This window comes from Microcebus murinus, chromosome 19, assembly GCF_040939455.1.
Source record: "Microcebus murinus isolate Inina chromosome 19, M.murinus_Inina_mat1.0, whole genome shotgun sequence".
NCBI lineage: Eukaryota > Metazoa > Chordata > Mammalia > Primates > Cheirogaleidae > Microcebus > Microcebus murinus.
Genome location: NC_134122.1, coordinates 2643762 through 2658060, shown reverse-complemented (window position 1 = coordinate 2658060; position 14299 = coordinate 2643762). Strand labels below are relative to the sequence as shown.

The following is a 14299-nucleotide window of genomic DNA, read 5'->3' as shown; positions in this document are numbered from 1 at the left end:
GTCAACTTGAAAGTTAAGATGATGTTCATTCATTCACTCATTCAGGGAAAGTGGGCTGCATGTGTAATTTGTGTCCGGACTGAGGTTTCTGTGGGGCTTCCAAGGTGCAGGTGCACAGGGGACAGCTGAGTCCCGACACCTCACACATGGTGTCCTGAGGATGAAGGCAGAGTCAAGACAGCAGCTAGCAATGAACAGACTACAGAGCCATACATGTCCAGTAATCCAAGATAAGCTTTCTGGGGGAATCCAGGAGAGGGAATGACAGTCTCAGTCTAGAGGACTCAGCAAAGGCTTCACAGAGCAGGAGACTTGGGTCTGGAAGGTTCAGGGAGACCTTGCTACCCAGGGAGAAGACAGAGAGGCATCCTGGAGAGACAGAATCATAAACGTGGATGTGTTGCTTCAAAGGCACACGTTATATTCAATATGCACCTGTAAAGTCAGGCATTCAAGATGGATGATGAGACACTGAAACTTGTGAATTGTTCTTAGGGTTCTCTGTGAGGACCAGGAGTGTGGATTATGGCCAAAGGACCAACCTTTTCAGCATAGCACTTTGGTCCACAGAGAACTTCCAGTGAGTTCCTTTCCCCCCTCCTGGTTTTGCCCACAATGGACTTAAGATTTCTTCAGAAGGGCTCTAGGCTCACTCTTTGTGATGAGCAATCACAAAACACAGCCAGTGCAGTGTGACTGTCAGCTCAGAAGGTGCACAGACCACCCTGGGGAATCTAATGGGGAAAAATACCACCGACCAGGTCCCAACCAGAGATTCTGATCTAACCAGTTGAGGTTTGGTCCAACATCCGTAAACAGGTTCTTGGAAGCTTTGACCTTAAGCAAAATGGCATATGATGGAACCAGTTTTACTGTAGGCTAGCTGATACAGACAAGACTTGTTTCCACAGCACACTTTTGGTCACAAAAACACCACCAAACGTCTAAATAAAAACCAAAAAACTTCCAATATTACACATTGAATTACATGTAAGTTCTACATACATATAAGAAAGATTAATGAAAACAAATAAGACAACTATTTACACTATTCTAGCTCAGGGTCATGTGTGGCTGGAGCCTATCCAGCAGTCCAGGGTGCAGGCAGGAATCACCCAAGACAGGACGTCCTTCCATCATAGGCCACGCTCACTCCTAGTGGGACAATGTAGACACACCAGCTCACTTCACAGGCACATCTTTGGGATGTGGGAGGAAATCAGACTACCCAGAGAAAGCCCACACAGACATGGGGAGAACATGTGAAAACCACACATGGTGCTCCGAGGCAGGGATGGATCTTTTTTCTCATCACAGTCGTAATGAAACAACCCTGTTGGGGCACCTGCCGTATGTATTTTAAAAGTGCCCCAGGTTATGATAACATGCAGCCAGGACTGTAGATTCCACACTGCTGTAGATTCTAAGAACTATTAAAAAAAAGGAGTGAAAAAATATTTGTAGCATGTAGCCTTTCACAGTGATGACTTAGAAAGGAAAACTCTGCCTTGTATGTAAAAGAATTTAAAATATAATAATTAAAAACAAAGACCATTACTTGCTTAAGAGAGCAGAGTTGACTGCTAAGTATCTACCAAGCATATGTAGTCTAAGTTCCTTGAAGACACTACAACAAGTACATTGCTGTATTTCAATGAGATGGGAAAGATTCTATGCCAGGGAATGATGCGATAGGTCCACAGCACTTAACACCTGTATAAGCATGCCTTTCTGCCAAACACCTTTCCCAGAGCCCTTTTCAAATCCCTGTTCCTTAGGCTGTAGATGAAAGGGTTTAGCATGGGGGTCACCACTGTATACAACACGGTAGCTGCGGTGTCTTTCTCAGCTGAGTGAGAGGACGAGGGGTTTAAATAAATAGCAATGATGGTGCCATAGAAGAGGAACACGACAGCCAGGTGGGAGCCACAGGTGGAGAAGGCTTTCCATCTTCCCTTTGTGGTTGGAGCTCTCAGGACAGCACAGGTGATGTGCATATAGGAAGCCAAGATGCAAACAAGTGGGGTGACAGTGACCAGGCCGCCCTCAGTGAGAATCATCATCTCATTGAGGTGAGTGTCTGAGCAGGAGAGTTTTAGAAGAGGAGTCACATCACAGAAGAAGTGGGGGATGGTGTTGTCTGCACAGAATGAGAGTCCAGCCATCAGCAGGGTGTGCAACAAAGCACTCAGGTTGGCCACGACCCACGACCCAGCGACCAGCAGGACACAGAGCTGATGGGTCATCTTTGTCATGTAATGTAAGGGGTGGCACACGGCCACAAAGCGGTCATAGGCCATCACAGCCAGGAGGAAATTGTCCATGTGGGCAAACACGATGAGAAAATATAACTGTGTGAGGCAGCCAGAGAAGGAGATGGTCTGGATCCCAAGCACGTGATTGGCCAGCATCTTGGGGGTGGTAGTGGAGGAGAAGCAGACGTCCACGAAGGACAGGTTGCCGAGGAAGAAGTACATGGGGGTGTGCAGGCGGGAGTCAGTGCTGACAGCCAGGATGAGCAGCAGGTTTCCCAGGACCGTGGCCAAGTACATGCTCAGGAAGAGCATGAAGAGGAGCTGCTGCTGCTTGGGCTCCGAGGAGAGTCCCAGCAGGAGGAACTCGGAGACACCAGACTGGTTTGTACCTTTCATCAGCCTGGGATCCTTGGCCCAGAGGAGGACAAAAAAGGATAAATGCAAACACTTGGGAAATGTTGCTGAATTTTGCTCTCAGGTGGTCATGATATAATTGTTGCTGCCGCTACTCTCTAGGCTCACGTTTACAGAACACTATAGAGAGGTCAAAGCCAGCCTTCTTGGCTCAACTCCCTGAGTCCAGCTTATAAAATTAAAGTGGAAATGACCCACAGATGTGGGCAGAAACTCACCCAATTTGTGTTCCCAAAGCACTGGAGCTCATAAACAGAAAACACAGGTACTGGTCATTACTGGGCTATTGTGAGGAACCACTGAGGATCTCAGGATGGTTTCTGTGGCTCTAGTAAAAGAGAGGAGGAGTGTGTCCCTCTGAGTGTTCCCTGAGAAGCAGTTTTCATGCAGTGCCACTGATCTGACTCTTCCCCAGAAATAATGGCAGTCCTCACTGTCACCTTGCTTCACTTTTTTAGACCAAGCAAGGAGTCATTCGTTCAGGGAGGGAGACTCATCACTGGAGTTTTCAGGCTAAGTCTGCAGGAATAAAGAGCAGAAACACACAGACTCAGCACTTTGGTACAGGAAGGATGTTTGAAAGAATCACAGGGCAAGCTTTATACTGCAGTCTCCATGGCCACTAGGGCTGTATTCCCAGAGAGCTTCATTGGAGACAAGCAGAGAGTAATTAATTGTCCCTTCTTCTCCTTGCGCTCTTTTGAGTCCAACTTTGATAATAAAGACCTGCCGCCCGAGTTGTGTAATTCTGGGTTCAGTAGTTGACAATGATACAATCTTCGAGGTAACAGTTGGCCTCAAACCTATTAGAGAAAACTCAGGATGCTGTACTTTATCTCCCACACAAGCTGGGGTGGTGTCCTTCTTAGGCAACGTGTGATGCCATATAGGGGATAAAATAATAACCTTCAGGGTTTCAGGGATCTGTCTAAATTCCCAGAGCCACCATTACCACTTGTATGACCTTGGAAATCTTCCAAGCTTTGCTAAATCACAAAATTTCATCATCTACAGAGTGGAGAAATAATATTCACTTTGTCAAGTTGTGGTGATAGTGATTAAATGAGGTCGTTTATGCCAAACACCTCATGTCTCCTAACCTCATCACTGCACTGAGCTAGGACCATGTCCACCACGTGAGACTAAAGGTGTTAAAATATGTTGGCATCCCTCACTCTCTGCTCAATCATCTGTACTCTGGATAAATGTCATTTGGAAATAGTGTCATATTCTTATCTTTGCATGTCAATAGTTGTTTTTACAAGGAGCAAGATGACAAGTCTTTTCTTCCATATTTTGATTTTGGGGAGAATGAGATAGAAATATAATAGAAACCATTGCTGAGTCCATTTATAAATTGGTAGAACATGAACTCCAGTGAGGAAACAGAATTCCTGAGTCCAATATGTATCACCCTCTAGAATTTTCCTCGATACTTGTCCTGAAGGCAAGATCTGTTTTTAAGGTGCCTATAAAGCATTGATGTCATGCACCGGCAGGTTTCCTTTCCTGGGCTGCTAAAATTAAAGAGTTACTCTCAAAAATCATGAACCCAATCCTAGCTCTTGGGAGGCTGAGGCGGGCGGATTACTCAAGGTCAGGAGTTCAAAACCAGCCTGAGCAAGAGTGAGACCCCGTCTCTATAAATACAAAGAAATTAATTGGCCAACTGATATATATATATAAAAATTAGCCAGGCATGGTGGCGCATGCCTGTAGTCCCAGCTACTTGGGAGGCTGAGGCAGAAGGATCGCTCGAGCCTAGGAGTTTGAGGTTGCTGTGAGCTAGGCTGATGCCACGGCACTCACTCTAGCCTGGGCAACAAAGTGAGACTCTGTCTCAAAAAAAAAAAAAAAAAAAAAATCATGAACCCTGGGTCAGAGGTGACAGTTCAATTCCTGAAAAGAATGCCCTCTTGAAACCAGAGTGTCCATCTAACCAATCTTCCATTTTCAGTTATTTATGAACTGTGCTTCTCATTCTGACTATTGTGTCTTAATAAATAACATTCACTTGCTCCCAGAAACTCGAACCCAAACCTCAGGGTTATAATGAGCCTTTATGTAGCCATCAGACACATGCTATTAGATGTCAAGTTCTGCACATTCTATATCTGAAGATAGTCTAATAAAAACAAAACAAATAACCAAACACCACCAACAGAAAAGCAAACCACAATGCTAATTATGAAAGATCTGGGGTTGGGGAGGAGAATAGGTACTGAATTAGTAAAGACGATTTTACAATGAAAACCATCATATCCACCCAAGTCGAAATGGAATTTATTGGTTGATGCAATTGTAAAGTCCAAAGTGTCTTCTTGCAAAGCCCATGTGTCTCAGGCAGGGCTACATTCAGGGACCCAAATAATAGCATTGAGACCCTGCATTTCTCCACCTTACTACTCAACTTCATTCCTTAGGCCGTTCCTCTTCATGTGACAGCAAGATGTCCATCAGAAGCTCCAAGCTCACATCCCCTCAGACTAGCAATCGCAGTCCACATAGAAATTCTCTTTACCAATGTTTATTCATTATCTCCAGATAAGTCTGTGATCATCCCTTCATGGGTCATGTGCCCAACCTGAACCAACCATTCTAGATGGGAGACTCGGATATTCTGGTTATCTCAGGCCATAAATTGAATCCACTCCATGTCAGAATCCAGTTACAGACATTATCACCAGGACTACATGGATGAGGAGAGGAGAGGGGCTCCCCTCTTCTTCCATTTATTTGGCTATAATTTAAAAAACAGAAAAATAAATGTTGGTGAGAATGTAGATAAATTGAAACTTTGTATGTTCTTAGTGGGGAATGAAAAATGACGTAGCAAAACAGTTTGGTGGCTCCTCAAAAAGCTAAATGTACAATTACCATATAACCCAGCAATTCCATTCCTAGGTTTCTACTCAAAATTGAAAACAGACACATTCAAACGAATATCTGTAGAACAACGTTCATCACAACATTATTCACAATAGCCAAAATGTAGACAACAGCCCAAGTATCCCTTATAGATGAATAGACAAACAAAATATGGTAGATTTATACAAGGGAATATTATTTATTCATGTAGAAAGGAGTGAAATAATTGTGGATGCCACAGTATGGATGAGCCCTGTAACATTATGCCAAGTGTAAGAAGCCAGATATGAAAAGACAAATAATGTGTCATTTCACTTATATGAAATATCTAGAGAGGCAAATCCACAGACATAGAAAGATTAGGCCGGGCATGGTGGCTCACACCTGTAATCCTAGCACTCTGGGAGGCCCAGGCAGACAAAGTCAGGAGTTCGAAACCAGCCTGAGCAAGAGCAAGAGCAAGACCCCGTCTCTACACTAAATAGAAACAAATTAATTGACCAACTAATATATATAGAAAAAAATTAGCCAGGCATGGTGGCAGATGCCTGTAGTCCCAGCTACTCGGGATGCTGAGGCAGGAGCATTGCTTGAGCCCAGGAGACTGAGGTTGCCATGAGCTAGGCTGATGCCACGGTACTCACTCTAGCCTGGGCAACAAAGCGAGACTCTGTCTCAAAAAAAAAAAAAGAAAGTAGATTAGAGGTTACTAGGGGCTGGGGACAGGGAAATGGGGAGCTACTGCTCAATGGTTACAGAGTTAGTTTGGGATGATGAAAATGTTTGGGAAACAGATAGTGGTGATGTTTGCAAACTGTGTGAATGTAATTAATTCTACTCAGTTTATACTTCAATAAGGTTGCAGTAGACTTTTAATATTGTATATGTATATATATTATCACAATAAAAAAAGGAGGGTAGCTATTCTAGATTTCAGAAAAACTGTGACTGAGTGAGACCTCTCAAAAACAATAAAAAACATAAAATAAAATAAAGAGACCAAAAGTAGTGCTAGAAATTTGACTAGATTCTGGTTCAAGATAAATAGGTGTAAAAGACATTTGGGGAGATTTTAATATGGAGCATAAATTATATGACATAGGGAATTACTAATTTTGAGGTGTGATAGGGGCTAGTGTTTATGTTTGATCATGTCCTTAGTCCAAGGAAGCCCTAGGGAGACAGGATTGCTGTTTCATGAAGCCTATGCCATTTCAAATAGCTCGAAACTGCCAAATTTATAAAAGCAAAAATGTCAAAGATATTACAATTTTGAATCTAGGTCATCAATATATGCTTATTCATTGGATTAGCTTTTCAACAGTTTTTGCAAGCACTAAATTATTTTGTTTTGTTTTGTTTTGAGACAGAGTCTCACTCTGTTGCTCTGGGTAGAGTATCGTGGCATCACCCTAGCTCATAGCATCCTCAAACTCCTGGGCTCAAGTGATCCTCTGCCTCAGCCTCCTGAGTAGTTGGGAGTACAGTCAAGTGCCACCATGCCTGGCTAATTTTTTCAATATGTTTTTTAGTTGGCTAATTAATTTTTTTCTATTTTTTTAGTAGAAATGGGGTCTCTTGCTCAGGCTGGTCTCAAACTTCTGACCTTGAGAGATTGGTCGGCCTCAGCCTCCCAAAGTGCTAGGATTACAGGCATGAGCCACCATGCCTGGCCATCCGTTAAATTCTTAAAAGTGAAAATTTGGTGGAGAAATTAGTTGCCAAGATCTCCTTTTATTATTTAGATGTAAGTGCCCCAAATTGGAGGGGTATATAAAATTTTGGGATGTCCAAAGAAGACATTTAATCATTTAAAAATGATTAAAGATATTGGGAATATTTAAAAGAGACTGACCTAAGGAAAAAGAAAATAAGAGATGGATTTGCTAGAGAAGGAGACTAAGAGGAATGAGACCAGATGCAGGGACCTGCAGATTGGGGGCAGGTGTTCAACGACTCCCCAAAGAAGTTGATTAGAGGGGTCAGTAACTGGCAGCAAGAATCAAGTTCAACCAGCTTGCCAGCTATCTCTGTCACCTTACATGAACTTTGGCTAATTACATCATTTGTATTGTGGTTTTTAAATTTCTCCACCCTTGAAATCACCATGACAGTTCTTTTTTTTTCTTTTTTTTTTTTTTTGAGACAGAGTCTCGCTTTGTTGCCCAGGCTAGAGTGAGTGCCGTGCGTCAGCCTAGCTCACAGCAACCTCAAACTCCTGGGCTCAAGCAATCCTGCTGCCTCAGCCTTCTGAGTAGCTGGGACTACAGGCATGCACCACCATGCCTGGCTAATTTTTTCTATATATATTAGTTGGCCAATTAATTTCTTTCTATTTATAGTAGAGACGGGGTCTTGCTCTTGCTCAGGCTGGTTTCGAACTCCTGACCTCGAGCAATCTGTCTGCCTGGGCCTCCCAGAGTGCTGGGATTACAGGTGTGAGCCACCGCGCCTGGCCACCATGACAGTTGAGAGACAACTAAGTAAACTATGAAAATGAGAGGGAACCCAATTCTAAGAATTACTACCTAAATTCTTAGTAAAAGCTAACCCCTTGGTCTTGAATATTCCTCCCTTCAATTAGTAAAACTATAAAGGATCTAAAACCTCCTCCTCCCAGCGCAGCTGCTCTTTTTCAAGCTTGCCCTCTCTCAGAGAGGGTACTTTTGCTTTCAAAAGAAAACCCTTTCTTGCTTGGCTTACATGGTGCATCCTGAAATTCTTTTCCCCATGATAACCAAGAACTTGGAAAACCATCTCCTCAGAGGCTGGTAACAGATTTGTAAATGTTCTTGGGCTTATAAGTTCTGAATAAAAATAAGTTAAGTGAGGAACAAGGGAGGCTCAGACCAGGAGAGTCATGGTGACATCTCTTGGTATTATAGCAGGACCAGGCCACAAATCCAAGAGAATACAGGAAATAAAAACCTCAAACTACTGGGGTACATCGGGAGAGAAGGGTATGGTGAACAACTGCATCACTAAAAGTGTGAGACAGCATGGTACAAATACAAGTTGCCCACCCTTTGACCCACAAAATTAAAAGCTGGCAAGCTGAAGAGCTCACATTTGTGATATTTCAGGTGCTTGCCACACATTCCTCCATTTATTATAGTTCTAACAAAAATAATCCACTGTGGTTGGCACCATTATTTTACCTGTTTTACAGATAAGGAAACCGAAATTCAGAAAGGTTAGTACATTTTCTCAAGGATACCCAGCTGGCAAGTGGTAGAATCATGACTTTAACCCAGGTTTTCTGCTTTCAGATCCTGGATGCTTAATCAATTTCCTCTACAGCAAGATCCTATAAAATGTGAACCACATCGGTCAGAATTAGCAGAGTGCTTGTTAAAATGGAGACCCCTGGACCTCACCCCAGAACCATGGAATCAGAAGGTTTGCAGTACAGCCCAGAATCTTCATTGATAAATGAGTTCCTGATACTTATGCGCAGTAAGCATTATTCACGGATGATCTATTTTCAAAATCCTTAACTTAGTTACATCTACAAAGAACCTGTTTTTTTTTTGAGACAGAGTCTCACTCTGTTGCCTGGGCTAGAGTGCTGTGGCGTCAGCCTAGCTCACAGCAACCTGTAACTCCTGGGCTCAAGCAATCCTCCTGCCTCAGCCTCCCAAGTAGCTGGGACTACAGGCATGCGCCATGATGCCTGGCTAATTTTTTTCTCTATATATTTTTAGTTGGCCAATTAATTTCTTTCTATTCATAGTAGAGACTGGGTCTTGCTCTTGCTCAGGCTGGTTTGGAACTCCTGACCTTGAGCCATCCCCCACCCCCCAGGCCTCCCCGAGTGAGTCTAGGATTACAGGCATGAGCCACGGTGCCCTGCAAGAACCTTTCTTTAAATACGTCTTATTCACAGGTTCCAGGTGGACATATTGGGGGGGGGGGTAGGGCGGCCACCATTCAACCCATTATTGATAGCAGGCCTTACGAGTTTGCTCCTGATAACCACCACTGGGGCAGCTGCTATGATTATCCATACTTTAGGATGACGAAAGTGGCCACAGTCACACATGAGTAAGAGGCAGAGAAAGAATTCCAGTCATGCTCTCGTAGGCTCAGAGTTCAGTCTCTCAACCACTAAGTATACCAGGTGAAGCAAACATCCATTTGATCAAACAGGTCGCAGGGGAAGCAAGAGGAAATTCACATGGTGGAGTCCTGGAAAAAGACTAGGTAGAAATACAAAAGCTATTTATGGAGGTTTCACTGAATGAAGAATTATTAGAAGTTTGGACTTCTTTATAATTGCCTGCATTTTCTTTAAAAAATTCTATACCAAGGCTATATTAAATTGTATAATCTGAAAAATATTCTTTCTTAAAAATGAAACTGATGGAGGCAGACTCTTTTTTCCAGAAAGTGTCTGGGCTCCAATTTTTTCTAACAGAAGTAGATACAGCAGGAAAGCCATTAAAAGAAACCCCTGAAACCAAGGAAAAGAGCCCATTTCTCTAGTCACACTCATACAGCATTAGAGAAAACAGGCAGTTATATATGTCACAAGCCCAACCACGAGAAAACCTAGGTAGTGACTTCTATTATTGAACAGTTAGAATTTAAGCTAAGAAAGGATTAAAAGGCAAAGGTACTATGAGCACAATCCACAGTGACTGTATAACATTCATGAACCTTGGCCCTGGCTGACTCCATTGGGTGAGGGAGCTTTGGGAGGCTTTGTCAGCAAGCAGGAGATATGGTGCCCATACAGAAAGAGCCAGGGTGACTGGGCGGGAATAACTGGGTAAAGAACTCAGACCCAATTTTTGCCCCTGCTGTTGAAAGGGCTCTCACCGTTTATCTGTGGAAATGTTAATGGATGCAAAGTTGTGTGAGCCTGATATCTCCTGCAATGTAATTGAATCTGCTCAAACCTGAGGATTAGTCGAAGAAATGAGAATACGTCCATATGATGAATTATCGTACAACCACAAACATCACATGGGAAATGGTAAGTGGAAAAATGAGGTCGCAAAATATGATCTTGCAAAATATTATATACACCTTGAGGCCAACTTTGCCTTCAATTATTTTTATGTTTTTAATAGTGCTTTTACAGATTAATTTTCTCATATATTTTGAAATCTTTTGCAGTATGTAAATATGGGATTATGATTCCAGGAATATGATTGTTAAGCTTATTGTTAAGCCTATGATTGTTAAGCTCAATTAAGGATGTTAAGTTGAAAGTTAAGACGATGGTCATTCCTTCATTTATTCAATAAAGTGGGTTTGTGTGTAATTTGTGTGAGGACCAAGCTTTGTGTGGGGCTTCCAAGGTGCACAGGGTACATCTGAGTCCTGACACCTCACATCTGTAGGGTCTTGGGGATGAAGACAATGTCAGGACAGCAGCAAGCAATGAACAGACAAGGCAGCCATACATGTCCAGTACTCAAAGAGCAGCTTTCTGGGAAAATCCAGGAGAGGGGATAACAGTTTCAGCCTAGAGGAATCAGCAAAGGCTTCACAGAGCAGGAGACGGGTCTGGAAGGTTCAGGGAGAACTTGTTACACAGGGAGAAGAGAGAGAGGCATCCTGGACAGACAGAATCACAAATGTGGACATGTTGCTTCAAAATCAAAGGCACAGGCCGGGCGCGGTAGCTCACGCCTGTAATCCTAGCTCTCTGGGAGGCCGAGGTGGGCGGATTGCTCGAGGTCGGGAGTTCAAAACCAGCCTGAGCAAGAGCGAGACCCCGTCTCTACTATAAATAGAAAGAAACTAATTGGCCAACTAATATATATAGAAAAAAAATTAGCCGGGCATGGTGGCGCATGCCTGTAGTCCCAGCTACTTGGGAGGCTGAGACAGAAGGATCGCTTGAGCCCAGGAGTCTGAGGTTGCTGTGAGCTAGGCTGACGCCACGGCACTCACTCTAGCCTAGGCAACAAAGTGAGACTCTGTCTCAAAAAAAAAAAAAAAAAAAAAAAAATCAAAGGCACAGGTTATGTTCAATATGCCCCTGTAAGGTCAGGCAGTCAAGGAGGATAATGAGACACTGAAACATATGAATTGTTCTTAAGATCCTCTGTGAAGCCCAGGAGTGTGGATTATGGCCAAAGGACGAACCTTCTCAGCACAGCACTTTGGCCCACAGAGAACTTCCACCGAGTCTCCTTTCCCCCCCTCTACTGGTTTGCCCAGAAGGGCTCTAGGCTCTCTCTTTGTGATGAGCAATCACAAAACAGCCATTGCAGTGTGACTGTCAGCTCAGAAGATGCACAGAACCCCCTGGGGAACTTAATGGAGAAAAATACCATTGCCCCAGTCCCAACCACAGATTCTGATTTAAATGATTGCGGTTTGGTGCAGCATCCATATACAGGTTCTTGGAAGCTGTGACCATAAGCAAAATGACATACGACGGAACCAATTTTACCATACGCTAGCTGATATAGACGAGACTTGTTTCCACAGCACATTTTTGGTCACAAAAACACTACCAAATGTTTAATAAAGACCAAAACACTTGCAATATTAAACATTCAAATACATGTGAGCTATACATACATATATGAAAGATTAATGAAAACAAGTAAGATAACTATTTACCCTATTCCAGGTCAGGGCCATGGGTGGCCGGAGACTATCCAGCAGCCCAAGGTGCAAGGCAGGAATCACCCTAGACAGGATGTCCTTCCATCACAGGCCATACTCACTCCTACTGGGACAATGTAGACACACCAGCTCACCTCACATGTACATCTTTGGGATGTGGCAGGAAACCAGACTACCCAGAGAGGCCCACACAAAAGTGGGGAGAACATGCAAACTCTGCACACAGTGCTCTGAGGCAGGAATCGATCTTTTTTCTCATTACTGTCGTAATGAAACAACATTATATGAAACGACCTTGCAGGGGACCTGCTGTATGTGTTTTCAAAGCACCCCAGGTTATGTTAACATGCAGACAGGACTGAAAACCACTGCTTTAGATTCTAAGAACTTTTACAAAAAGGAGTGCAAAAAGATTTGTAACATGTAGCCTATCAAAGTGACCACATAGAAAGGAAATATTTGTCTTGTATATACAGAATTTAAAATATAATAATTGAAAACAAATACCATTACCTGCTTAAAAGAGCAGGGTTGTTCTTAAGTCAGACTTCACTGACAGATATCCACTGAGGATATTTATTCTAAGCTCCTCAAAAACACTTTAACAAGTACATTGCTGTATTTCAATGTTTTGGCAAAGATTCTGTGCCTGGGAATGATGGGATGGGTCCACAGCACTTTCACCAGTAGGGACATGTCTTCCTGCCAAACGCCTTTCCCAGAGCTCTTTTCAAATCCCTGTTCCTCAGACTGTAGATGAAAGGATTTAGCATGGGGGTCACCACTGTATACAGCACTGTAGCTGCGGTGTCTTTCTCAGCTGAGTGAGAGGACGAGGGCTTGAAATACACAGCAATGATGGTGCCATAGAAGAGGAACACGACAGCCAGGTGGGAGCCACAGGTGGAGAAGGCTTTCCATCTTCCCTTTGTGGTAGGAGCTCTCAGGACAGCACAGGTGATGTGCACATAGGAAGCCAGGATGCAAACAAGTGGGGTGACAATGAAAAGGGGGCCCTCAGTTAGAATCATCATCTCATTGAGGTGGGTTTCTGAGCAGGAGAGTTTCAGGAGAGGAGTCACATCACAGAAGAAGTGGGGGATGGTGTTGTCTGCACAGAATGAGAGTCCAGCCATTAGCAGGGTGTGCAACAGAGCATGCAGGCTGGCCACGCCCCAGGACCCAGCCACCAGCAGGACACAGAGCTGATGGGTCATCTTTGTCATGTAATGTAAGGGGTGGCACACGGCCACAAAGCGGTCATAGGCCATCACAGCCAGGAGGAAATTATCCAAGCCTGAAAATGCACTGATAAAATACATCTGTGTGAGGCAGCCAGAGAAGGAGATGGTCTGGATCCCAAGCACGTGATTGGCCAGCATCTTGGGGGTGGTGGTGGAGGAGAAGCAGACGTCCACGAAGGACAGGTTGCCGAGGAAGAAGTACATGGGGGTGTGCAGGCGGGAGTCGGTGCTGACCGCCAGGATGAGCAGCAGGTTTCCCAGGACCGTGGCCAGGTACATGCTCAGGAAGAGCACGAAGAGGAGCTGCTGCTGCTGGGGCTGCCTGGAGAGTCCCAGGAGGAGGAACTCGGAGACACTCGACTGGTTTGTGCCTCTCATCAGCCTGGGATCCTGGGCCTAGAGGCGGACGAAGAAGAATAGATGCAAACACTTGGGAAATGGTGGTGAATTTTGCTCTGTGGTGGTGGTGATAAAATTGTAGCTGCTGCTCCTTCTGGGCTCACGTTAACAGAGCACTATACAGAGGTAAGAGCCAGCCTTCTTTGCTGATCTCCCTCAGTCCAGCTTATAAAATTAAAGTGGAAATGGCCCAGAGGTGTGGGCAAAAACTCACCCAATTTGTGTTCTCCTCAGGTCTGGAGCTCATGAATAGACAAGACAGGCACTGGTCATTACTGGGCTATTGTGAGGAACTGCTGAGGATCTCAGGATGGTTTCTGTGGCTCCAGTAAAAGAGAGGAGGAGTGTGTCTCTGAGTATTGCCCAACAAGCAGTTTTCATGCAGTGCCACTGATCTGACGCTTACCCAGAAAGAATGGCAGTCTTCACTGTCACTTGCTTCACTTTTTCAGACCTGGCAAGGAGTTATTCCTTCAGGGAGAGGAACTCATCACTGGGGTTTTCAGGTTAAGTCTGCAGGAATAAAGAGCA

The 14299-nt window shown here is 44.0% G+C and overlaps 2 protein-coding genes and 1 long non-coding RNA gene across 3 annotated transcripts in view; all 3 read right to left on the bottom strand.

The window, feature by feature from the left end:
- Positions 1-1680: 1680 nt before the first annotated feature.
- Positions 1681-3255, bottom strand: LOC105859569 (olfactory receptor 1F1-like). The gene has a single exon (XM_075994875.1). It carries the CDS (start codon positions 2649-2651, stop codon positions 1707-1709), a length of 945 nt encoding a protein of 314 aa, XP_075850990.1. The 5' UTR covers positions 2652-3255; the 3' UTR covers positions 1681-1706.
- A 1677-nt stretch (positions 3256-4932) lies between these two features.
- LOC142862412 (uncharacterized) overlaps positions 4933-14299 on the bottom strand; it is a 47319-nt gene continuing 37952 nt past the window's right edge. The window contains exons 2-4 of the long non-coding RNA XR_012913471.1: positions 9496-9736; positions 8696-8844; positions 4933-5409 (exon numbers count right to left, since the gene is read on the bottom strand). This is a non-coding gene — a long non-coding RNA (uncharacterized LOC142862412). The remainder of the gene's footprint in view (positions 5410-8695; positions 8845-9495; positions 9737-14299) is intronic.
- On the bottom strand, positions 12806-13834 carry LOC105859568 (olfactory receptor 1F1-like). The gene has a single exon (XM_075995465.1). It carries the CDS (start codon positions 13745-13747, stop codon positions 12806-12808), a length of 942 nt encoding a protein of 313 aa, XP_075851580.1. The 5' UTR covers positions 13748-13834.

What these genes read in the sequence shown, in the direction of transcription:
- LOC105859569 (XM_075994875.1), bottom strand. Translation starts at nt 2,651, where the DNA reads ATGAAAGGTACAAACCAGTCTGGTGTCTCCGAGTTCCTCCTGCTGGGA.
- LOC105859568 (XM_075995465.1), bottom strand. Translation starts at nt 13,747, where the DNA reads ATGAGAGGCACAAACCAGTCGAGTGTCTCCGAGTTCCTCCTCCTGGGA.